Genomic DNA, 27,704 nt, shown 5'->3' on the forward strand with positions numbered 1-27,704 from the left:
TCCACGAAGCACGAGTGTCTGTGACGATGTTGCCCCCCTTCTCCCTCCCCCTACCGAAAAACCCACCGAAGGAAGGAGCAAAACCCACGTGGAAGGCATCGCAGGCATAAACCATCCCTGCCCCCAACAATATCCCGTTCTTAGTTGCTGTGAGTTTTCCCTGCTGTATATCCCATGTTCCAGAAGCATTCTCTCCTGGCGTTTCGCCCACCTCTATGGCAGGAACCCTCAGAAGTTGTGAGGTTTGTCCGAAACTAGGCAAGTGGGGTTTATATACAGTAGAGTTTCACTTATCCAACGTTCTGGATTATCCAACACATTTTTGTAGTCAATGTTTTCAATACAATATTTTGGTGCTAAATTCGTAAATACAGTAATTACTACATAGCATTACTGCGTTTTGAACTATTTTTTTCTGTAAAATTTGTTGTATAACATGATGTTTTGCTGCTTAATTTGTAAAATCATAACCTAATTTGATGTTTAATAGGCTTTTCCTTAATCTCTCCTTATTATCCAACATATTCGCTTATCCAACGTTCTGCCGACCCGTTTACGTTGGATAAGCGAGACTCTACTGTATCTGTGGAAGGCAGGGCCACAGCCAGAAAAAACTGGCTAACCTTTTTTAAAAGCGAATCATGAAGAGTAGTTCCGTAATGCAAAATAATTTAGAAATCAGGCTCCATCGGTATACAGTAGAGTTTATTGGCTTCTATTGTCAGAAAGTTTTTCCTAATGTTCAGGTGAAATCTCTTTTCCGGCAATTCGAAGCCATTGCTCCATGTCCTGGTCTTCAGGGCAGCAGAAAACAAGCTCGCCCACTCCTCACTGAGACATCCTTTCAAATATTTAAACAAGGCTACCCTGTCCCATCTACCTTCTCTTCTCCAAGCTAAACAGACCCAGCTCCCTAAGCTGCTTTTTTAGGTCTTGGCATCCTGATCTTTGATCTTTTTGGTCGCCCTCCTCTGAACAGCTTCCAGCTTGGCCATATCTTTCTCAAATAGTGGTGCCCAGAACTGGACAGTGTTGTTCCCTGCTTGGACTTGGTGAGCTGGAGATAGCTAAATGAAATTTCCATCCCAGGGTACAGATTTGTTACCCACACCTTTCAGTTTGCTGAGCATCTAACTCTTAAATCCTATCCTGAACTTGGCTTATTTGTATGTCCATTGAGGTTTATGACATTTCATATAGTTGTTACATTTGTAGGTCCAATTTGTCAGCAGTGTTTCATCACTTCTTGCTGTCTTTTAGAATAGCCATGCAGATGTTTGGGGCTTCAGCTTCCCATTTCCCTGGGAAACACAGACAATGCTGGAATCTGAAACATCTGGAAAACATAGGGGAGTGTTGACTTTTAGACAAGGGCTCTCACAGTTCTTTCCTCTTGGATATTCTGGAAATTAAAAGCTTGAAACATCTGGAGGGGCAAAGGTTGTCTATCCTTGTTGTATTAGAAGTTCTGAAGATACAGCCCTTACTAGGAAATAAGTTGTCATCCTGCTATACAGTCGGTCTGAAGTTCTCCTTGTGATAGGATATAGGCTGCCCAATTAGCAATCAGCAATTTGCCCATAATTTGTGTTGCAGATCATCCCAGAGGCAGATATTATACAAATATTCTATTCATGACAATAGTGGGCATTTTCAAAGCCAAATAAACTCTGGAAGATCTATGTGCCACATTTACTACCCCATTATCCATAAGCATTTGCCTTTGGAGAGCTAACTGGCTTTCTCCTATTCAGAAAAGCTCAGCCTCTGTTCCTCCAGCATGTTAATGGGAGCACCATACATCTTCACAACAGTATTACATTACTTTGCAGAGGAAATAATTAAGCATTTAAGGTGGAGCAAGAAATTATAATCTCCAATATTTATTCTACTGCAACAGTCCAATTAAAGACAGAAATTAAATATTCATAAAACCTAAACAAACCATAACAAAGATTGGAATTGGATACCAGAAAATTAGGAGTAACATTAAGGCAAAGCAACAGAGCCGTGGCAAAAAGTGACATGTGACAGCATGTTGATGGGTATATCGCTGCTTCTTTTACATGTACACACTAAATATGGCCAAGGTCTGTTGAAAGGGTTTAATCTCTCATGTTGTTTTAGAGAGGAACACAAAAAAGGAGGAAGAAGCAGGAAAACTTCCAAGAATGTTCTCCTTATCTCTAGATTCAACCCGATATCTGGGAGAAACTTAAAAATAATGCTCAGCAGGGTGGAAGGCAGTAATAAAAGAGGAAGGCCACATTGCAAATTTAGTCAAGGAAGCCACAGCCCTAAGTTTGCAGGACCTGAGCAAAGCTGCTGATTACAGGTTGTCGTGGAAGTCTCTCATTCATAGGGTCGCCATTAGGTCGAAGTTGACAGCAGCTAACAACAAACATGCCAATTAGTACAGTCCTGTGAAGAAAGCACTTCATTGTAAAAGTGGAGTTTGGTAGGAATCCAGTATCATTTGGGCCACAGGTTTCTTAGTTCCAACTAAAAAGGCTTCACAGATGCAGAAAGAATAGGCACTTCAAGAAGGGTGCGATATTTAGATCTTCCAGGGTTTGCTATTAATTGCAAAGTCTCACATGTTCAAAAATTGTGTCTTTTTTAAATAGTGGGAGTGCTAAACATGTTCATTACCAGTTACTTATCAATGGGCAAATTAGTGTCCCATTACACAGCACAATTCTATGGAACCAGGTCTAGGATTGCCTTCTACTGCACTGAAGAATTTTTTTCCAAATCCCATATAGGTCAATCTGCTAACAAAAGAAGTTTTAGAGTCAATAAATAAGTGATTACGTCACTGTAGGTTCAAAATCCTAATTCTGGCACTGCAGAGTAGCCCTGGTTCAAATTCATCAACAAAAGTGATATTGTGCAGTATATAAATCAACTCTTGATAAGTCTTTCTACTTCCAGGAAATGGTTGCACATTGTATCACAATGCAATGTTCCAGTATGGTAAACCTCTACATGTTGGACTGTAAGTCCCATAATCCTTGAGCCCTGACCATGCTGGCTGGGGCTCAGGAAATTTAGAGGAATTACTGAGCGGCATTCCATGGACACCAATATTAAAAAAACAAGGGAGTTAAGGATGGATGGGAGTTTTTCAAAAGTGAAATACTCAAGGCGCAAATGCAAACAGTGCCAACAAAGAAGAAAAATAAGACAAGTGCAAAGAAGCCAGAATGGATGTCCAAAGAACTTCTAACTGAGCTAAAGCTCAAAAGTGACATGCACAAGAAGTGGAAAAGGGGAGAAATCACCAAAGAAGAATTCAAATGTATAGCCAACACCTGTAGGGAAAAGATTCACAAGGCTAAAGCACAAAATGAGCTCAGGCTTGCCAGGGACATAAAAAACAACAAAAAAGGCTTTTTTGCTTACGTTGGTAGAAAAAGGAAGAAAAAGGAGGCGATAGGGCCTCTGCAAGGAGAAGATGGGGTGATGGCGACAGGGGACAGGGAAAAGGCAGAACTGCTCAATGCCTTCTTTGCCTCAGTCTTCTCACAAAAAGAAAGCCATCTTCAACCTCAGCAACATGGAATGGACGAAGGATTGGGGGAAATCCAACCCCAAATAGGGAAACAAGTTGTCCAGGAACACCTGGCCTCTCTAAACGAATTCAAGTCCCCAGGGCCAGATCAGCTACATCCAAGAGTATGGAAGGAATTAGCGGAAGTTATTTCAGAACCACTAGCAATTATCTTCGAGAGTTCTTGGAGAACGGGAGAAGTCCCAGCAGATTGGAGGAGGGCGAATGTGGTCCCTATCTTCAAGAAGGGAAAAAAGAACGACCCAAACAATTACCGTCCGGTCAGCCTCACATTGATACCAGGCAAGATTCTGGAAAAGATCATCAAGGAAGTGGTCTGCGAACACTTAGAAACAAATGCAGTCATTGCTAATAGTCAACACGGATTTACCAAAAACAAGTCATGCCAGACTAATCTGATCTCTTTTTTCGATAGAGTTACGAGTTGGGTCGATACAGGGAATGCTGTGGATGTAGCCTACCTGGATTTCAGTAAGGCCTTCGACAAAGTCCCCCACGACCTTCTGGCAAATAAACTAGTAAAATGTGGGCTAGACAAAACTACGGTTAGGTGGATCTGCAATTGGCTAAGCGAACGAACCCAAAGGGTGCTCACCAATGCGTCATCTTCATCATGGAAAGAAGTGACAAGTGGAGTGCCGCAGGGCTCCGTCCTGGGCCCGGTTCTGTTCAACATCTTTATTAACGACTTAGACGAAGGGTTAGAAGGCACGATCATCAAGTTTGCAGACGACACAAAACTGGGAGGGATAGCTATCACTCCAGAAGACAGGAGAAGAATTCAAAACGATCTTGACAGACTAGAGAGATGGGCCGAAACTAACAAAATGAAGTTCAACAGGGACAAATGCAAGATACTTCATTTCGGCAGAAAAAATGGAAATCAAAGATACAGAATGGGGGACGCCTGGCTTGACAGCAGTGTGTGCGAAAAAGACCTTGGAGTCCTCGTGGACAACAAGTTAAACATGAGCCAACAATGTGATGCAGCAGCTAAAAAAGCCAACGGGATTCTGGCCTGCATCAAGAGGGGAATAGCGTCTAGATCCAGGGAAGTCATGCTCCCCCTCTATTCTGCCTTGGTCAGACTACAACTGGAATACTGCGTCCAATTCTGGGCACCACAGTTGAAGGGAGATGTTGACAAGCTGGAAAGCGTCCAGAGGAGGGCGACTAAAATGATTAAGGGTCTGGAGAACAAGCCCTATGAGGAGCGGCTTAAAGAGCTGGGCATGTTTAGCCTGCAGAAGAGAAGGCTGAGAGGAGACATGATGAGAGCCATGTACAAATACGTGAAGGGAAGTCCTAGGGAGGAGGGAGCAAGCTTCCTTTCTGCTGCCCTGCAGACTAGGAAACGGAACAATGGCTTCAAACTACAGGAAAGGAGATTCCACTTGAACATCAGGAAGAACTTCCTCACTGTGAGGGCTGTTCGACAGTGGAACTCTCTCCCCGGGGCCGTGGTGGAGGCTCCTTCCTTGGAGGCTTTTAAGCAGAGGCTGGATGGCCATCTGTCGGGGGTGCTTTGAATGCGATTTCCTGCTTCTTGGCAGGGGGTTGGACTGGATGGCCCATGAGGTCTCTTCCAACTCTACTATTCTATGATTCTATGATTCTAGAGGAATCCCACCATTCAAGGGGCAAAGGTTCCAGAATGCAGGACAGTATCTTACTACAGTAGAGTCTCGCTTATCCAACGTAAACGGGCCGGCAGAACGTTGGATAAGCGGATATGTTGGATAATAAGGCGAGATTAAGCAAAAGCCTATTAAACATCAAATTAGGTTATGATTTTACAAATTAAGCACCAAAACATCATGTTATACAACAAATTTGACAGAAAAAATAGTTCAATACGCAGTAATGCTATGTAGTAATTACTGTATTTACGAATTTAGCACCAAAATATCACGATGTATTAAAAACAATGACTACAAAATGCGTTGGATAATCCAGAACGTTGGATAAGTGAGTGTTGGATAAGTGAGACTCTACTGTATTCAGATTATGGAGCTGTCATAGGATATAATCAGTCAGTCTCCTGTATCTATGGATTCTATATCCACAGATTCACCATCCATGACGTCAAAATATTGAAGACAAACAAGCCCCGCAAACAAATCTTAATTTTGACATTTATATAAGAAACACTGTTTTACCCCAGCACTGTAGTATTAAAATAGGGAGCATCCACAGATTTCAGTATCCATGGGTCACAACAACATAGCCAAGTCTTCTGTCAACATTTTGTATTCAGTGCTAGCATAGCATTCAAAAATGTTAGCCGGTGATACATTTTCAAGTAGACTCAAAGACAGGTTTTTTTGTTTGTGAAGTCTTTATTAAGCAGAATGTAACTAAATTTTGTCAAGCAGTTTCTCTCAGCTTAACATGCATTATTTCCTTCTTCAAAGCCAATGCAGGATTTGCTTCACTGTCTCCGCCCTCCCCACATGGTACTCAGCATTGTGCTATTTGTTCAAGGTGTAAAAAAGGCATATTTCTGGAAGAAAACATCTTGGGGAGGTAATTAAATTTTTACTTCAAATGTTAGTATCTATAAAAAATCTAGGATATATATACATTATTACCAGAGAGGCATAGCAGCACAGTGCAATTTAAGACTTAGGAGTTACAGTTTGGAGGACAAGCTTGCTCTAGGCTATAAGAATATGGGCCACCATTAGCTTTGGGGCTGATGAGCCTTAAGCCTCAGACTCCATATGTTTGTCGTCCCCCACACTCCTAAATTTCCCCCTCTTCTACAGCCACAAATGAATGGAGGAGAGGTTTTTGATACAGGGGTTGCTGAAATACTGGCCAAAAGTGTATTTGGCAAAAGAACCACACAAAGAAGGTTTATATATTGCATTTTGCTTTGGACAGTGTTTTGGTAGCTACCTCACATTTTGGAATACTCCAGCTGCTCTAGACAAACACCTGTGTTAACAGATGAGTAGACAACTAGCCAGATAAGCTATATACATAGAAAAGTTATCTTCCATCATGTCATTAATCATACAGCAGTCCCTAAAGAAATCAACGAGATCATGCTATGCACAACATAATAGAGACAAAAGTGGTTCTTAAAAATCTGGACCTCTTATAATGCTCGCTGAATAAACAGGGCTCAAAGTAACCAATATGAAATTATCAAATTAAGGCCAGTTGATCAAACTTAAGAGTAGTGAAGGATGTATATTTTCGAATGTGGCTTGCCCTTTAGCGCTCAAAACTGTTAAAGGGCACATTTGAAAATGTATTGATTTACAGGACAAAAATTGAGTCAATAAAGGCCTTTTACGTATAAAAGAACAGCCTGACACACTTTCAGAAAAAAATGGCAACATACCCAATTAAAGAAACAATATTCCTTTTAGTATCACTGCAAAGGCCTTTCAAGCCAATCTGAACTTATGTCACATCAAAATGTAAAGTACACACAAGCTGCTTTTAAAATAATTGAATTGAAGATAAAGGGGTAGGTATGTGGGAGTTCAGATTAATCGATTTTGGAGAGAACAAACTCCTTTTATGATAAATTAATTGATACATTATCAAATTATTCGTATAACAATAGTTTGTTTTTGGGAGATGGAATGGAGTGATCTAGCCTCAAATTGATAGTTTCTGAGAAAAATATAAAGATTGCACAAAGCAAATTCCTGAAACCTTTTTAAAATCTGGTATTGATAAGCAGTTGGGGATTTAAACACGAAGATGATAAAGAATCTACCTTTTCCTTGAAATACGTAAGATTGTTTTTGAGAATTGATACGTTTTTTATCTCAAAGTCTATAGCAAATGGAATTACAAAATTTGACAGAATATTTTGAAGATAGCTTGGATAAAGGCATGGACATTAGAAAGGTAGGGCACTCAAGTGAAGTCTTTATGAGGCTGGTTTAATATTGTACAACAGAATGCGAAATTAAAAAGGAAGAGATAGCAAAGATGCAATTATTATTGCCAGTGATTAAAAAGAAGAATGAAATAACTCTCATCATGAACAAGGTCGTGAACAATAAAAAATATTGCAGAGTCAAGTATTAATGATGATGGTAAGTGAAATAAAAACATGTACAATGTGCTAAACCAGGGTTTCTCAAACTTTTTGAGCTACGGGGCCCTTTTTGAAGTTTCTTGTGGAGCCCCAAGAAATGTTTATATATTATATATAATGTATGGTCTGGGAATGTGGCAGATGGATAGAGAGTTTTGTGTGAGCTAATTCACACAGTACAACAAAACAAATTAAAAAAAGGAAAGAAAGAACAATACAATATTTAAAATGAAGAACAATTTTAACCAGCATAAGCTTAACAGTATTTCAGTAGAAGATCCTCCAGGCCATCCAGTCCAACCCTCTTCTGCCATGCAGGAAAAGCACAATCAAAACACCAACAGATGGCGATCTAGCCTTTGTAATTAATAGTACAGTAATTAATAATAATAATAATGGTAGAAATCCCAGAGCCCATCCAGTCCAACCCCCTGCTATGGAGGAGAAACATAATCAAAGCACCCCCTGAAATAGGGCTTTGGAAGCAAAGAACGCCATTTTTTTGGGGGGGGGGGGGTCTGGTTGGCAAGAAAAAGAGTCCAGGCAGCGATCGAGTCAAAGGGAAAGGGTCTGGGCAGTCCGAAAAAAAGTCTGGGCAGTGGAAAAAATGTCTGTGCCCCAGGAGGACACTAATGTTGCTGCTGTTTCCAGCACCTCAAAACTTTAATATCCCTGCATTTCTCAGGAGGAGGAAAGAGGAGGAGGTGGGAAGCAGCCCCTCACTATCACCAGTGGAGCCCCAAGGACTCCGCAGAGCACAGTTTGAGAACCCCTGTGCTAAACAATAGAATTTCAAATTTGCAAATAAATCAAGGAGATGATTTATGCATAAATTGAGGTAAGAGAAAACGTTAAAGATACAAAAAGGGCAAGGAACAGTGATAGTGTAAACATCTGTAAAGTGTCGTGTCATCATCATCATCATCATCATCATCATCATCAATGATATAGTGCGGACAAATATGGACAAGAAACTATGGTTCTGAGTTGAATAAATCAGAATTTGAGACACTTGTGCCCTGATGATGAACATTTGATTGGTAAGATGTATAATTTTCTTAAAAATGGAAGAAGGAAGAAGAACAAGTTGAAGACTATATGATGAAATGGCCACAACATTTTGGATACTGTAGTTAGAACAATGGTCAAAAGGAATGGAATGTACATAACATTATGCTCTGAAAGAGATTTTTAATAAGATGATTAAAATTGGTATTTAACATCAGAAAAAATGGCCAAATTCATTAAAGGCATTTTTAATATACGTTGGAAATGTGGGTTCTTTTCACCATATATGGCGGACTTGTGGATTGCCCAAAAATTCTGGAATCAAATACATACAATTTACAAGTTAATTTTCAAGTGAAACCTGAATGGTATCTATTGGTGGAGGACAAAGTGGAGAAGAAATATGGAACACTGCTGTGATATATGACCATAGCAGCAAGACTATGTGCAGAAGTGGAAGAATAAAATTATACCAATGTATGAAAAAGGTTCAAATGTTTGGACTTAGCTGCAATGAAAAAATATAAGAATTCTGATTACAGAAAAATCACTGGTGACTTTTTCACAGAACTACGAAGTTTTAATTGGCTTTTTTTTGATAGATTGAGAAATTATTGACTTTGACATTTGCTTTGATAATTAATAGGTTTGTTTGAGTAGTGAAGCACATACATATTAACTATATTTGAAGAGGTTTTTAAAATTTAATTCTATGTAATCATCATTAGGAAGGTTGGAGATCAAATTTATATACTTTTTCTTACTGCTTTTACACTTCTTACTATTTTCTTTTTACTTGTATTGGTTTTTCTTTTCTTTTGATTCACTGCCCTTTGAGTCTTTGTTCTTATTGTATATGAACATCTCTAAGAAAGATCTTAAACTAAAAGGCTTTTTTGAAAATTAAAATATGTGCACACTTTTTTTGCAATTCATACACACCGAGATATATATGCTCTGGAATTCACACCAGTACAAAAAAAGAAAAAGAAAATCTGGCCTTTAGATAAGCACACTCTGTATGTTATATAAATTTCATCTTCCAAGAAAACAAAACAAGACAATGGAAACAAAGTCTAATGATCCCACATTTATACTCTGGTCCTGACACAGCCAGCACACAAGTAGAGAGAGGTATCTAACAGCAAGCAGCATCCAGATGTTGAAAACTAAAAAGTAGAGGGAGATGCTACATAGCCATGACAATAATTTGGTGACAAGTTTTTCAAACTGTGATAAAGGACTTAATTCTACAAATTGATGTTTGAGACATGAAGGAAGGCAGCTGTCGTGTCTACCAGCCAAGTCATTTGCAGGTCCCTTAAGCCCACCATTATAAGTCCCTTTCGTCTTATGGTGCTCAGCCTTGCTGGGATTGGGGAAATGACCACCCTCTGAATTTTGGTATGGTTCAAAAACAACAAATACCCACATAGCAAGTGATCTTTCCTAGTTCTCTCAGGCTTTTCTATGTGTTCACAACATTCAATGTGCAAGAGCAATTTATCTGATACAAAAACTTAGTAGACTGAGATCAGGCATTAAAGAGGACTTTAAGAGCTTAAACTCAAGCAATTTTGCCTTTGGTACAATATGAGATGTAAAAAAGTAACAGTTCTACATTTTTCAGGTGTGCAAACAAACTTGGTGGATAAACTAGGCTACAACATTGGCCTTTTGGAATACTCTCCATGTAAATACATAGTATTTCTGTACTTTGAGTCTGGTTTCCTCTGCTATGAAATTCTGTCTGCTTTCTCAAGAGAACAACCATACAGACAGTAGAGTGTCCTTTCAAAACCAGGAAAAGTTGTCCTTTTCATTCCCATGAACCTTATCCCATTACACTGTATATTAGGAACCACCATGACAGAGTGACACTATAAACTGTCCTGTGAAGAAAAGTCATTATCATAGGGACATGTGGTCTTTGTGCTAAACAGTTCTATTGCATGGTATGTATGGGATACATTGAATCACCATCTTTTCTTCTAAAGAGCTTATACATCAAGTTTACTAAAAGATGTGTATGTGCATGTGAATACATACATGCACAACATTCAGTAATTGCAACTTCAAGACATTTGTCTTCTGTGTCGTTTTGCTTCCTTATCTTTCATTCAAAGCTTACATAGAAAAAGAAACATCCTCAGGGAATCAGACCATACCTTTAACTATCTTCCTCATTCCTGAATTCAAAGTTAGCCCAAATACTCAAAATATAATACCTGCTCAAATGTATTCCGCTAAATGCATTTTAGTTCATTTTGCTTTCAGTTTTTCAGAAATACTTCTCCAAAAGCAGTTGTGAAAACACAACGGTAAAACGATGATAAAAAACAGACTGCATTTACTGCATACAAGTTAGCTCTTCTTTAGACCACTTTGTACTATCTTAAGATTGCTCTGTGATGATATAAGAACATTTCCTTTTAGTGGAAGGAAAAAATTGCAGTTTATTATTTTCTGATGAAAAATGTTCAGCTTCATTTTGGGTGTCAAAAGCTATGTAGAGAATAAAGTTAGTTCGGTTTAGTGGCAGCAAGTTATTTAGCTGAAATATAAGGAACAATTTGCAAAACAATTTAATTATTATATTTGGTCCAGTCCTATGTCCTATGTAATGAAAGTGCTACATTTCTAGTTGTTGCAGGAAATTATGATGTATGTACATTTGACGTCCTTATATATGTTTGCTGCAGAATGGAGTGTTTATACATATGATCAACATTTCCTGATACAACCATAATATGTAGCTTATTCCCAGAGTCAATATTTTTCCCACAGTCAATATTTTTCAGTAATTTTGAACAGAAGAAACCTAGGAATGGTGGGTGGTGGATTCTCAAGAGAAACATTTTAACATCCAATAAAAATGGACATCATAATTACCAATAAAAGCACTTTTTAGTGAATAAACCAGTTTAGTTGAAGTATTCTTCAAAAACATTTACAGATACTTGTATTATTAATTTCCCTCTTCTGTGCATTTTGTTCACATTGCTAAAGGCCCTGTGGCACAGTCAGGCAGAACAGAGCCTTTTGATATTCACATGTTCAATACATAAGACCAAGTGCTCTTAGAACTCCCCTCCCCCTTCATTTCAGACCTTGGCAAACTATGCTGCAAACTATCAGTAAGTGCAGTCTGTTATCCTTTCTCGGGATTTCTTATTTCCAAGCCATACCATGAAAATCCTAACTCTGATATAACCGAGATTCATGCCACACTGAAGCTGGTGCAAAATGTGAAAATGGTTCTGTGGTTAAAGAATAAAAAGTTAATCCATTGTGCTGTGACTTCATAATGCACACATGCAAAAGGATCATATACTGTACCCTTGTTGATGAATGGCTCATATATGAATTCAGAATTCAAAACATAACAATACACAGTAAACTAAACTCACTTGAGACAGTGTAGACATTTTTATAACACTTAAAGTGCAACTCGTATTCCAAGATCAACTGCTGTCTCACTTCTGAAAATGAAATCCTCCAACATCATTTCCCCTCTGCCCAGCACTATTCTGAGCATCTTAGGGCAAAAATCTACAGGAATCCACAGGAGTGCTATGGGAACTCTTATCTCATGTCAAAGAAATGGCTGATGCCTCTCAACAGAATCCCAACAGACTAAGAGTTTACTTTATCATGGAGAATCATGTTTGTTCTTCATACACAGATTGCTCTCAAAACTATTTCCCAAAACAATCCAGGCAAACCTACCTGAGCATATGTAGTGTTGTGGATCTGGCCTCATTTTATCTACCTTCTGTGGCCATAAAAAGCAGCTAATTTAGTCAATTTAGTCAAAGCAATGAAAAAATCATGAAAAGGCTTCTGCCGTCAATGTTCATGCTTTCACAGAAATGCACTATTCAGGCAAAAATTAAAAATCTAGCTTTACCAGGATATAGAAGAGGAATGTTATAACATGAAAGGAGGGAAAGTAAGGAATCTTTTACATTTAAGCCTTTTCCCTCTAATCAATCCATCTGACCTTGGCCTCTTCCCCCAAGAGTTAATGCCAGAAGAGACTAGACGCTGGTTGGTCCAATAAACAACAGAACTGATACAGGACAATGGAATAGTGGCTGCATCTCAGAGCTGGTATGTGATTCTGTATCAGAGAAATTTCCATATAAAGAGTTGGGCTGCCCTAAAATATCCTTTTCTACTTACCCTAAGACAGCTGGTACTCAAACTGAAAAAAAAATGGTTAAGGCCCTGGAAGATTTCCTGTTTTGTGCCCTTGTTTCTCGTGTAGCAAGGCAACCATCATTTTAATAACAAAAAAGATAAAAAATGACATCATAAATGGAAAAAGAAAATACTTTGGTTGATTATTTCTTGTTAAATATATTTTAAGTTAGCTGTCAACAATTTCCTCAGAAGCCTCGACTGAACAAACTGCCTGGTCTTGCACTCTCAAGAAGATTAGACTTTAGTCATGAAAAAAAGGAAATGTTGTGACAGAATCATTGCAACATACTGTGTTACATTAAGAATGCCCCCCTGGAAACATGATGGGGAACACCTCCACTGCCAATAATTGTCACTGGGATGTTGTTGTGACAAATAAATAAGGGAGCAGCGTTTAAAAAATGTAAGCAAAGCTCTTTTCCAGAGCAAGACCTTGAAGCAACAGAATAAAAGCCAGGGTTTGTTTTGCCATCACAACACACCACGTAGAGCTGCTGTGGCCACTTCAGTTTTGTGAGTAAAAAGTCATTCTGTTTAAGATAAGCAGTCGTTAAGTGTTTGGTTCAAGGTCCTTGGCCTCTGAGTCACACAGAGTTCTGAGGAGTGTGCCCTGTCTGCAAAAAGACATGGAAAGAACTCAGTCTTCAGTCTCTTCGTATGTAGTCTCATCGAAAGGCCGGTCGAGGAGAGGTACCTGTCGGTGGCGGGAATACTTCAACATCAAGAGGTCTCCAACTTCATCTATTTTCTTTAAAGCCTAGAAAAGGAAAATAAACAAGTGTAAGAGGGAGATCAATTCCCCTCCTTCAAAAATGTGACAACAAACAAATTGTACACTGCTGCTGCTACTACTACTACTACTACCACTACCACAACTGTGTGTCTTCAAGATGTTTCTGACTTAAACCAAACCTATCATGGGGTTTTCTTCACAAGATTTGTTCAGAATGGAGTTGCTTTTGCCTTTCTCTGAGGATCAGAAAACATAACTTGCCCGAGGTCACCCAGTAGATTTTTACAGCTGAGCAAGGATTTGAACCCTGATCTTCAGAGTCATAATTCAATGTTCAAACCACTACACCATGCTGACTCTCACTACTACTACTACTTCTATTGCACTACTACTTTAAAAAACGTATACAGCTAAACCTGAACCACATGTGGTGTTTGAAACTACCTTGTTTCACAAGCAGATTGTTGGCAAGCTGCAAGCTTACATGAGTCTGCACAGTATCACTGTTAAAAAGCCTATGTGTTGACATGTGTAAATTGCCGATGAGGCTTGGAAATGGGAGAAACAAGTCCAGCCATAACGGTTGCAGTCTTCCAGGGCAGATGGAGTATGATTGCACAACTGGGATGGTTTCAGAATTAGCTTTTATTTGAACTAACTGAACAAGAACACCTTAGGAAGTTTTAAGAATATAACTCCAATTACCAACTACTATAGATGAGGTTCCCCAACAAAGACATGGGAAAGTACCAGTTAGATTTTTGAGTACATGAGGCAAAGAGCCTCATAAGCAGGATATTTTGCAGGTAGCAAGGACACCCATTCTAATGAAAACCAAATTACTTTAGACAGACTAATTTGCCCTGGACAACTGGCTTTTTATTTGATAAACGAAATAGCACTCTTTCCAATATCTTATTTTGCCATTCCCTTTCTATATTTCCTGAAATGCATTCTGCAACATTTTGACAGCACAAGCTACTTGGTATGAAAATTGAGGATTTCAAAAACTTCAGCTTTTATTTTAAGAAAGTTCTAATTCTGAGCATGTGAAGTTTAAAGTTTGAACATGTGGAAACATTCCAATCTCTAAAGTCAGGAGAATAGGATATCTAGTGATTCTGTATAACAGAAAGAGAGGCAGAAAGACAAAATAATTAAAGACCGAATGCCTTGCACAGTTCCATGTGTCTCCGATGGTTAACGAAAAGTGTAATATAAAAAAAATTAGCAAAAGCAGGCACATTTTTTTTTATTATTCTTGGTTCAGGATGTAAGTTACTTGGGACTTTTTAAAAAGTACAAAACACACACAGGCCCTGCTCACTGTTAACACCTTCCACTACTTCAGTCAATGAAATTCAAGTAATTTCTGGATCTCTTTATATATAATCTGTTCTAGCAAGAACTATCATAGTCACACAATCTTTCCCAGATATGCACTGAACTATTTTTAAAGTCACAAGTTCTCACCTCTCCTAGTTTTTCTGCAAACTCTTTTATGAATGTCCCCCAACACCTTTTCATTCTTGCCCTTTCTTCCTAGAAATCATCTTTGGCAAATGTGCAGAAATATCAAGCTCCCTAATCCACCCGGTATTTCAGTAACTCTTTTTCCTTCACAACCTCTCTGGCCCGAATGACCAAAAATGTGATGTGTACAAATGAGTGCCATATGCATGAAACTGAAAGGTGGTAACAATGTTTTGGAGAGCCCCCTCCCCAATAGAGGCCCAATATACTCTGAAGAGGGGGGCGACAGGGAAAAAAAGGAACAAGGTTAGACATTTCCAAACATGGTCGAAACTGAGCACATTTTAAGCAGAGATTTAGTTAAAAAAACAACATATGGAAACAATTTGAGGTTGAATTTCTGTTGAAAGCATTTGTTAACTGTTATTCTTGAACCCAGATTTAGGATTTTATTAATTTAAAACAAAGACGAACACGTGACTTGCAAAGACTACAAAGGAAATGGCACTGGTGAACTCTGACTTCAGGAAAGTGTAATATATTTTTCATCACTGAAAAGAAAGCACCAGCCCACAGGGATGCAAGTTATGAGAGGCTTTGCTCTGATCCATGGCCAAAGTATTTTCAGGGAAGGAAGTTTTATTTACATAAAACAGTTATACATTGTAAAAGAGAAACAGTGCCCATCATGTGCATTGATTTAATAAGGAAGCATTATAAATCTCAGGTTTTTAAAAAAGAGATTTCTATACTCAACATGGGGAGGAGAGAGAATAGAAAATAAAAAAGAAGGAAAGAGAGAGCAAGACCCAGGCGTCTATGGACAAAGTCTCTATTCCACATTCAGCTCAGTTTCAGTTCTGATAACCTGGAATGTTAACACAATGATAATTTAGTAAAGGCGGGTTATATCTCATGATGAGCACTCCGACCATGTTGGCTATGTGTAATATTACTTATTTTAAAGGAACTGAAGGGTCAAGACTCCATTAATATTTCACAGATTTCTAGTATGGATATCAATAGTAGTGCCATAATTTTTCAATTTCCCATGCTAGTCTTCATGTTAAGGTGGATACCAGCTACTGTCAGATAAACAGGCAGGCAGATTTGGAACATAACTATTAAATTCAGAAAGCAGTCATACATGATTTTTGGCTTCAGAAAAGTTCTGTGGCATCTTAAAAGCTAGTGAACTTAGGAGTGGCATGAGATTTTGCTGATTAAAGTTGGATGTAGTTATGTTATCTGTTGTCTATAAAACTGTATTCCACAATAAATTTGTTAATCTTTAAGGTTAGCATTTGAAAGAAAGAGACGTATACTTTAAAACCCCAATTTAAAAAAAAGAAATAGCAACTTTTCTGAACTATTTAAATTTAATGAAATCTTGTGCCATAATATAGGTTGAGTATTCCTTATCAAAATGTTTGGGACCAAAAGTATTTGGAATTTTTCAAATTTTGGAATACTCCGTATTTGCATATAAACATAAGGCGATATCTTAGAGATAGAACCCAAGTCTAAACATTAAATTCTTTGATTTTTCATATACACCTTTAAACACATAGCCTGAAGGTAATTTAATACAATATTTGTAATACTTTTGCACATGAAATAAAGATAGTGTACAAAGGTGTCACTATTACAGCTACTCATGGGGATAGTTTCAAATTTTATAATATTTTGGATTTCCAGATAAAGGGTGTTCAACCTTTAATGTCAAATCTGTGCAATTACTTAACTAGTCCTGCTGTAATATAATTATTTTAGGTTGCATCCAAAATTTCCAAATCCTTGTGCTTCCCCCCCGTGTCAGGAGCGACTTGAAAAGTCACTTCTGGAGTGAGAGAATTGGCCGTCTGCAAGGACGTTGCCCAGGGGACGCCCAGATGTTTTGATGTTTTACCATCCTTGTGGGAGGCTTCTCTCATGTCATCGCATGGAGCTGGAGCTGATAGAGGGAGCTCATCCGCGCTCTCCCCGGGTGAGATTCGAACCTGGCAGCTTGCAGATCAGCAGCCCAACCTTCAAGTCACAAGGCTTTAACCCATTACTCCACCGGGGGCTCTCCTTGTGCTTAAATAGAAGTATATGTCCTTCAAAGCCCATCCTTCTATGAATATAATCTTCAAAAGATACCCATCTTGGTTGATGTTGTATACATTACGCTGCTGACATTTTGTTCTCTTTGCTGATACTTTCTAGCACCATTGGTACCCCTGCACAATTATAGTACTATATGCACAAATTTATACAAAAGTTACACAAAGCTATGTAAAACGTTTAGAAAATCTGGAAAACTTTTAGAAAATCTGAATTCTAATTAACACATGGAACAATTTGAGAAATTATCACAAACCTCTAAGTCAAACCAAAAAAGTATGGAATTTTAAGCAGTGCCTAAAGACTAGCAGGGTTTTCTCTGTTAGGGACTATTTCAAATTAGTTTGGCAAGAACAAACAAAGTATCTGCACCCACAACCTGAAACACTTCATCAATTGTATTTTGCCTGACATATTTATGAACAGGTCACCTAGGTCCTTTCTAAATGCAACTATTCATAGCCACTGTTCATATAGTTTGATTAAGAAACACACAAATGTTGTTTAAAATGTCTTCATATAGTTTCTCTCATCCTAGCCAACATTTTGATGAAATGAACAAATGCTCTGAAGAAAATTTGTGATAATAACTTAAGATTCAGCATTCCTTATAGTGATGGACTCACTCAGAAATATAGCAGTCCCTACTGGAACTGAGAGCTGCCCCTCAAACTTACAAAGTAAAGCCGACCACTCCAGGCTATGGAAGGTTTTTTGACAATTGCAAAAAAGCATGGTAGCAACATGACAGCAGAATGAAGAGAGCAGTCACGTGACTTAAACACAATATTTATTCCTGGAAGTGCAATCGCTTTCTTCCTGTGATTCATTCATATTCTCTCTCTCTCTCTCTCTCTCCTCCCTCCCTCCCTCCCTATATGCCTAACTGTTGTGACAAGTAAGAGTGGATCATTGTTTCGTTCTTCTACAAAGACAAGGTCAAACTTCAGTACTTACAATATCAAGTATCTCTTTGGTATGAATTGCGGACAGACAGATTCTAGCTCTGGATTCAATGATTGGTGTGGCAGGAAAACCAACAACAACGACACCTATGTGCCGTTTCAACATCTCTCGTCCAAATGCACTACAAAAGAAGCAAGAAAAGATTAATAAAGAAGCAGCACCAACTTAAGGTCTATACTAACTACTTGGTGCAAGGAAGCCTTTGGTGAAGAATGCCTGGGAGGCCACTGTTTAACTGCTTTGCCTCAGAAGGAGAATGACTGCATATAAAGGGTGCTTTTGTTCAGATCTGAGGTGGTCTTCCTAAAAAAGTTTCACTGTATTAAGTTCTCACAAAGCTGAAAGATTATATTTGGCAGGGACTGATCTTTTAGTGGGCTGCTTCTAAGTGGATTTGTAACTTGAAAGTCTCTTTGATAGAACAGCAGTTTTAGCTTGGGAGCTCACTTATCAGGAATCACACACAAACCCACCCACCCACCCACATACACACAGTTATCTGAGTGGAAGACCTTATAGTTAATCGTATGTGCTTTGCAATTTCATGTAAATGTGAAAAGGCAAACAAAATGTGCTCTTGAGTTAGCATCAAGCTTCTTGAGCATTAGCTTCTGAATTCCATCATGAGATACTTCATCTCTTTACACCTTACCCAATTTTTGCTGGCATATACAGCATTAAAGGTACAACAGGAGAGTCTTCATTTCCATAAATGATGAAGCCCAGTTCCTTAAGCCGCCTGCGGAAGTATCTGGTATTCTCAGCCAACTGCTGTATACGCTGTTTACCTGAAAAGAAAAAATACAGTTTTTATCATATTCTTTTAAAATCATTTGTGATATCAACATTAGCATTACTAGCTTGAGGAAATGGATGCTAGTTATAAAAAATGAGATCAAGTATGGCTGAAATGAATACTGAATGCATCCTACCATGTTTCCCCAAAAATAAGACAGTGTCTTATATTAATTTTTGCTCCCAAAGATGCTCTAGGTCTTATTTTCAGGGGATGTCTTATTTTTCCATGAAGAAGAATTCACATTTATTGTTGAACAAAAATATGAACATTTATTATATACTGTACAGTAGTTGTCATCACAAACCAGCATAACCAGACAAACTGTGAATCCTATCAAGAATTACTTGTTACTACCATTATTTCCATGTACAACACTCTATGGTGTTTACCGATCCTGCATGCTCTGGTGTTCTGTTCGGCAGGCATTTATTTATTTATTTATTTCCAATATTCTTATCCTGCCCTTCTCACCCGAAGGGACTCAGGGAGGCGTACAATTGGCAACAATTCGATGCCGACACATCATTAAAAACAAACAGCATATAAAATCTATTACAAACAGTTAAATACAGTATAAAATATAAAATATATGGTTAAAACCCGTTTATCCAATATACTTGTGCTTTATCCATACATCAGTCTGGGTATGCTTCCAAACAAAAACTTTGCTAGGTCTTACTTTCAGGGGAGGTCTTATATTTAGCAATTCAGCAAAACCTCTACTAGGTCTTATTTTCTAGGGATGCCTTATTTTAGGGGAAACAGGGTATATAAAGCATGATTAGACTCAGAAGAAGAAAATGGAGGAAAGAATGTCAGCTAAGATATGCAAACAAGTAGTTGAAAAAAGCATAGACTTAGAACAATTACTGAAGAAAGTCAAAGAAAGTGCAATGACATGTTTATAGCTGAACATTAAGAAAACAAAAATAATCACCATATATGACTTATATAACTTTAAAGTAGATGATGAAGACATTGAAATAGTTCAAGACTTTTCTAAGTTCAGTCATGAGTATTATTGATTGCAATCAATAACTTAAAAAACACCTGGACTTATAAGGGCAGTTATGAATGAATTGAACAAGATCCTGACATGCATAGATATATTACTGAAAATAAAATTAGGATTGCCCATGCCCTTGGAGAGATAGGGCAAAATAGAAATAAATTTATTATTATTATTATTATTATTATTATTATTATTATTATTATTATTATTATTATACTTCCCGTTTCTATGTATGGTGATGTAAGCTGGAGAATAAGAAAGCGGAAAAGAAGAAAATCAACTTATTTGAAATGTGGTGTTGGAAAAGGCTTGTACCAATAACATAGGAATGCTAAAAAGACAAATAGAGCAAATCAAGCTTAAACTCTCCCTGGAAGCCAAGATAACTAAATCTGGACTGTAATACTTTGGCTGTATCATGAGAAGACATAACTCATTAGAAAAGACAATAATGCCTGGTAAGGTAGCAGGTAGTGGGAAAAGAAGGTGACTGTATGAGAAATGGATGGAATCAGTCATAAAAGTCATGGCAGTGGGCCTGTGAGTCCCAAGCAGGACTGCTGAATACTGGATGACTTGGCCTCTCATTGAAAGGGTCACCATAAGTCAAAGTCCACTTGCAGTTAACAACAGCGCATGTATATTGTATTAATATACCATTTAACAGACAGTGCTCTGTAAAGAAACTGCAGTGGATACAAAGTGATTCTTTGTTAAGTGTCCCAAAGATGAAAAAATTATGCAAACAATCTAAAGGGATTTCACTTTGATCAAAAGGTAGGTAAAATAATGATTGAAACTTCCTGAGGGTTTTATAGAGGAATTCATTTCAATTAAGACAACTTATACACATTATAAATTGAAGGAAGAATCCTGACTGGATTAATGGAAGGAAGAAAAGAGGAAAGAGCATTACGCAAAGGAATAATTTTTAATCCTAGACGTCTTGTACGGATTAAGAAGTATTAAAATCCCTTCCTGTCTATGTGTCTTGAAATTTGAAAAAAATGACACAGAAGGTTGCTGCCAATCTCTGACCTATCTATTTGTGTCATTTGATATTCTTTTCCTTGGTTTTCAAAAGGGATTGGCAGGAGGGGGTCTGTAAAACCAATCATCCAAACCCAAATCAAGTTTGATGCTGAAAACAGTAACTAAAGTATGTGACCAAACCTGATCCAAATTGTCCTCTAAGTTGTATAAATTATAAACAGAATTAGTTGCTATGGAAAAGGTTAGACCATCATGGAGAGATGATGTGAATCAAAATGAATGATGTATGCAAGTCCCCTGTACTGAAATTCATATTGGCTTTGATTAAGGGAAAACTGGAATAATATAGCACAGAAGACAAATACTGAGCCAAGTACTGCTCTGCAGTTTATTGTCATTTGTAAATAAGAATGAAGCACTGAATCATAAACGTTGAATTGTTGCTCTGCATTCAGCATCTGACAAGAAATGGCTAGATCAAATCAATTAGGAAACAGAATAATAAAACTGCCAAGTATTGGTTTTAGATGTGGCAAAAAGCTCTAATATAGTGGTTCCCAAGAACTGATCCATTTTTTCCCTCTCTCGATTCCCCTGAAAACGGTCACTTCTGGTTTCTTTAAAATGCCCTTTGTTGCTTAAAACAGACCAGCTATGACAGGGGTGGAATTACAAGCAAGGGGCAATTCACACACATCGGAGGCAAGTGCGTGCGTGTAATTTATTTTTTTGGGGGGGGGGGGGATTCTAAGAACACAGAGATCTGAAGGACCGAATGCTACCCATGGACCATGCATTGTCCAACCTGAGCAAGATGGATATGCTTCCAATACACTGTGTTTTTTATGTTTCTAAGCTACTGCATTAGTCATAGTATGCTGTTAATGTATTGTTTTAATTCTTTTCATGAGAGTTTTTTTTAAAGAAAGCAAAAACACACTCCTATTTTGTTTCACTTGGTTAACTGCATATTTGCTGTCTTTTCAATTCCTGAACGTGAATGTGGAGAACTTGATGTGGCAGAGGATGGAATCCCTCTTGATCCCACCGCTGCCAACAATTAATGTGGAGACTTAATGTGGCAGAGGATGGAATCCCCTTTGAATCCCTCAGCTTTGCCACCAATATGTACAGAGGTGAGGTGTCTGACAGGAATGTGTGCCAGAGATGGAACCCTTTCGATCCCACACACACACACACACACAGATGCCACCACTTAATAAAGATGTTTTATGAGAGATGATGTTAATTAATTTTTAGTTTGACTATCTTCTTCTTCGCTGCCACCAATGGAGACGTCAGGCAGATGGTACTGGTTCTTATAAGCTTTCTCTATTTGTTCCACTTCAGGTGTTGATGTTACTTAACTTAATATGAGAGTATGACAGAGGCTTATTTAGAATAAAATCAAAACAAGTTTATTGCAGGTACAGAGCTTGATGGTTTCATATAACTTGCTAAAGGCACTTCGCTTAATGGTTACAAATGGTTATAAGGTGGTTAAACTTTCAAAAATACTTCTTTCTCTGGATTACACTAAACCCTGATCCTACTGGATCCCCTGGGATTAATGTTCTCTAATCCACAGACTCTATAAAAGACCCTAGACAAATCACCTAACTTGCCTAGTCTGGTCCAACCTAAATCTGACTAAAATCTTTCTATTTAAGCCAGTCTGATTCTCCACACAAGAATCAGATCCACCACTGTGACTGGAAAGTCACAGACTCCTAAAATAAATCCTTTTATTTTAGGCCTGACTCAAATTCTTCTGAGTCACCTTGATTCTCTACCTGAGAATCAGTTCCTTCACTGTGGATGGAAATCACAGACTGCTGGGTTTTAAAACATTCCCCTTTTCCTTTCCAAGCGGCGGTTGGCTCCGCCCCTGTTGCTATGGTAACCTGTTCTAGCATTCTAAGATGGCTACCTTCCCCCATACATATGGTCAACTGAAATACTCACCATTTTAAACTTAGCCAAACCTGGCTGTTCAAACAAAATCAAATATACATATCATCTATAAACAAAATATAATTATACACTTCTTCACAGTGAGTTTCTGAGCTGTCTTGACACAGAGGGACTGAGATCTGGACAGCACTGTAGCAATTTGACCACGCATCAGTCAGATTATCCTTGCAGCTATTCATGTTCTGTTTATAGGCAAATGTGCTATGATGTGAAATTACTAGTATGCAGCATTATTCAGAGTACATTTGCCTGAAGAGAGTTTCATTCATGCTCACTGAGTATGTCAAAAGATAACTGATGACTGTATCTGAGACATTTTATAGTATGCCTCATGGCACAAAGGGGTAGATCCTAGCAGCAGCAATCAGTTTCCTGCACAAAAAGATTATCCATCAAAAAGTAAAAATGAACAAAAACAAAATATTATCCAAATAAGCATTTTGTTGGTAGAGATGGTATATGGAGTAGCTGGTTTGCCTTCCCTCCTTTTAAGCAACATTTTACTCCAAAAGTAATGAAAACATCCCATGTGGAGAACCAAGATTCAAGAAAAACAAATATAGTTGTTCTGAACTCGTCTGCTGTGAGATATAAAAAGTGCCATATACATCAAAGCCAAACATATATCAAATCTTGTCATACAAAGAAGCAAAGGAGGGCGCCTGCAGCATCAGTGTTTGCTTTACATCTTAGCTAGCCCTTTGAAGGCAAAGTAATTTCACTGGAGGGCACTGAAGTTTAAAACCTGTAAAGGATAATACGGTTTCCCCCCTTCTTCCATCACTTTGTACAACAAGGTTTCCAAATCAGACATCTATTTTTTAATGGTGGGACATCAACACTTTCAGTTTCAAGTGTTTGCGATGTAATTATTTGTGCTGCATTATTTTCAGCGATTACTTTTATCATTATCTGTGTAAATCTATTAATGTTGCATGCATCCACTTTCCCTTGAATAACAACAATTCAATAGGTTTTTTTCAGGATTATCAGGATAATTTCTTTGAAGTTATAGCTTCAAAAACCAGAAAGAAAGAAAAAAACAAAACCTTGCATAGCAATGTATAGCAACAAACAAATGAACAAACCTTATAGCCTACAGTAGACTTTGTCAGATGAATTGGCCTAAAGAACATGAAAACTCCCACAGTAAGAAAAGTACTATTCTTTCATGTAGCGGAGTATCTTTTTCTGTTTCTAATGTAAAACACTGAATGCATGAATGATTAACTGTAAAATTTAATATGTAGCTAGCTGCCTATTTTCAATACGCAGCAGTGATTCTGAGAAACCAAAGGGAAAGGTGGCTGTGGATATTTGAAAAGAGATGCATGCCGTCTGGACATGCTGAATGTGCAAACAGCAAAAAAGGAGCTTCTCTATATATATTCATTTCAAAATCCACAAGCCCTGGATGAGAGCACTTAAAAAGCTCTCCTCTCTCCTTCTATGATGACAGATCTTGCAGTACACCACTAAGTGGTACTTAACTCAAAAGTACAAGCTTTCCTATTTGAGACCTCCCCAATGACAAGAGCCAGCATTTCCTAGGGCTGGTTCTGACAGATATCAATGGTGTGCATACATTTTACACCTGGAATAGTGCAAAAGTCTACCTCAAGTGTCAGCACTTTCTGTACCATGTATAGATTAATTTTAATATTGTGCATGCTCTATATGGTACCTGATTTTCATTTATGAACACTCTTGATTCTTGGAGAAAAGGAAGGATATAAATAAGACGAAGTAGGAGTTGTATAATACAACCTTTAATATGAAAGTGGGTCACATGAATAAAACATCAGAAAGGCCACAATTCCATACTAAACGAACTGCATAATAAACGATATATTATTCAAGCAATATACCATGAAGGCAAAGAATAAAATTATTCCAGTAGAGGCTACTCCCATAAAGGCCAGTTTACTTTGGAAGGTCTATGAGCAACAGTGTACCTAATTGTTCTTGCAATGCCAAAATACAAGGTGGATCTGAGCCCAGAACTATTTGGCAGTGAGTTAAGTTTTGCTAAGAACCAGCAATATCACATCTGGAAACAATACCAACTATAGTAGCCAAGTTAGAAAATGCTAAAGTTCAGAAATAGCAGAACTATAGTAGTGATTAGCATATGTTGTCAGTGATTAAGATGCCTCAATCCTGACAATAAATGAAAGATACTTTACGTGACAAAAGTACACCAACAAGTTGATGACTCCAGGATATAGGTTGTATCTTCTTGAGATTAAGATATGTTTCCTGTAAGTGTGGGAATGTCTTAAACATCCTTAAACAATGAATGTAACAGACATTCCTTTCCTTGGATCACCCTATCTCAGGTGTGGGAAAATTAAGGCTTGGGGGCCGAATGTGGCCCCCTGGGCACTTACCTCAGGCCCTTCTCATTTTTCCTGTCCTCTTGGCATAAAGCCGCGGGAGCCTGCCACATCCTTATGCAGAAAGGATGAGGGAGAAAGGCAAGCAGCAGCCAAGAGCATTCTGGAGTTCTCTCAGTCACTGTGTGTCTCACCCTCCTCCTGGCATAATGACGGTGAGCAGCCCTGTCCTTATGCCAGGAGGATGATTTAAGAAAGGCACGCAACAGTTGAGAGTCCTCCAGAGCGCTATCGGATGTCACCTGTCTCCCTCTCCTCACAGCATAATGCCGAGATAACAGCCCGAAGATCGAGGGAGGAGTATTGGGGAGAATTGGGGCAGTCGCCACAAGTCTCATTTTCCTCCTGGCATAAGGATAGGGTGAGCAGCCCCGTCCTTAGGACAACCTGAGGATGACCCGCCCCCTACTGGCCCTGCTGTCTCCCAAGCCCTCCCTCTCCCAGGTCCATCCCACCCAGCATGTGTCTGACCACCCTCCTTCCTGGCCCGATCCTCCCAGCCGGGCCTACAATACGGCCTCAAGGCAAAAAAGTTTGCCCATGCTGCCTTATATCTAGTTTCCAATTCTGAAAAAAATCTTTCGAAAGCACATCTCAAAACTGCCTGGAAAAAAGGGGACCCATGGTAGTGCCATAAGGAAATGAAAAAACCCAGGCTTACTGGTTTTGGAGATAATGGCTTAGGGGTTGTCTGCACTGGCCAATTATTTTGAAGTCTGTCTGGAGTAGAAATTCTCCCAACTGGTTCTGGAGATCTCAGGGATATCTATAAACTGTACCCAATGCGTAATGGCAATGGGTAGATGCCTACATGGTGCAGTTGGGGTGAAAGTGATTTAGGTCCGCCTTGACTGTCAACCTCCCTTCCTTGTCACCGGACAGTCTCAGAGCTCTGGGACAGCTCTTACGCACTCCATGTTGACATCAGGAGAGGTGTCTACATGATCAGGAGAAGAAGGTGATACCCATTCCTTCTCCCTGGTTATATGGGCACATCTACTGATGTCAGCACAGGGTGCACACAATGGCCACAAGTTTTCCAGGAGCTCCGCAGCAGCAATGGTGCATGGGCCCAATGTATTCCCTTTTCCCCATGCTAACGAGTGCAGGCAAAAGGGGATGGTGGGAGCAATGGCCTATGTGGACCGCTGCTAAATGGTCATGCTGTCCATACACTGTCCAAAGTACGGGGTTACTCTGTAATTTCGTTGTGACTCTAGTGCATTCCCTGACTTTCTTTAGCATAGGGCTAAACAAGCCCAATCTGTCTTATCTTTCATTAAAGATTGTTAGTCCCTGAACATTGTGCTTACATAAAGGAGTGACTTTAGTGCAAAGAAGCCCTTTACTGTGTTGCTTCAGTTGTGCAACACAGTTCTCTTTCCACTAATCTTAAATGCTATCCCTTACTTTGCAACCCTTTCTACATACCTGATTATATTAGCTGGAAAAAAATTCAAATACTGATCTTTTTGGGGGGAAAACTTTTAAGGATATGGATTCATGCAATTTATACATATTATTCTTCCATCATCATGACAGAAATAAATTGGTGTTTCTGTCTGCTACCTTGATACCATCATCAGTTGTTCTCTTACTGACAAGAGGAGTGGATGGGCAGGGTCCTGGATCTGACCATAAGATCCAATTCTACCTACTTCAACCACACCAGCACATTCAGCATAGTGCGAATATTAAACAGGTTCTTGAAGGAAAGTGAAAAGAATCTACTATCTGGCAACAAAGGCTACTTCAAGGTCTGTGCTGGAGTTGATATATTGAATTCCACTGTAACATACAGCACTGAAATTACTTTTTGTAGCTCCCCATCCCTCCCAGAATTTTTTTTATTTACTTTAAAAACAATGTTATGGTTTGGTGTCAAAACAACTGTTTTACTGTCAATTGGGAAAGGAACAATAGTTGACAAGAAAATGTAGTTTTAAAATGCTTCTCTCTCTGTGTATAAGCAATTTATGTTATTCAAGGTGTATATAATTTTAAATGTCAATTTAAAATAATAAATAATAAAATTGAAAGTAGCCTATTTTTATCCATTCTGTGTGTTCTTCCATTTCAGAAGTCCATCAAGCTCCACCCTTTCTTTTTAGACACTTCCCTTGGGTATGTGGCCCTGGTGCATTTGCCCAATCTGTTTAACCATACACACATTAAATCACCTGTTCTCTCACTGATAAGGGAGGTTCAGGAGCTTAGATTCAAAGTTAGGGCCTGTCTTCCAGCAAATGTAGCTATGAACTGAAATGGAGAAGGAAGTCAATTCTGACTAATTTTCTTCCCTCTGCCATCAGACTTCCCAACAATGTGAACCTGAAACCTACCATATATTTTTTATTATGTGTGGTGTCTGCCAAATCCTGGGAGACTCATAAAATACTAA

The 27,704-nt window shown here is 38.5% G+C and overlaps 1 protein-coding gene across 2 annotated transcripts in view; it reads right to left on the reverse strand.

The window, feature by feature from the left end:
* Nucleotides 1–5,893: 5,893 nt before the first annotated feature.
* Nucleotides 5,894–27,704, reverse strand: part of sptlc2 (serine palmitoyltransferase long chain base subunit 2) — an 85,070-nt gene continuing 63,259 nt past the window's right edge. For both annotated transcript variants that reach the window (XM_062968351.1, XM_062968352.1), the window contains exons 10-12: nucleotides 18,782–18,917; nucleotides 18,121–18,250; nucleotides 5,894–13,608 (exon numbers count right to left, since the gene is read on the reverse strand). In XM_062968351.1, coding sequence (XP_062824421.1) covers nucleotides 13,489–13,608; nucleotides 18,121–18,250; nucleotides 18,782–18,917 — 386 coding nt within the window. In that variant the 3' untranslated portion in view covers nucleotides 5,894–13,488. The remainder of the gene's footprint in view (nucleotides 13,609–18,120; nucleotides 18,251–18,781; nucleotides 18,918–27,704) is intronic.

This window comes from Anolis carolinensis, chromosome 1, assembly GCF_035594765.1.
Source record: "Anolis carolinensis isolate JA03-04 chromosome 1, rAnoCar3.1.pri, whole genome shotgun sequence".
Lineage (NCBI taxonomy): Eukaryota > Metazoa > Chordata > Lepidosauria > Squamata > Dactyloidae > Anolis > Anolis carolinensis.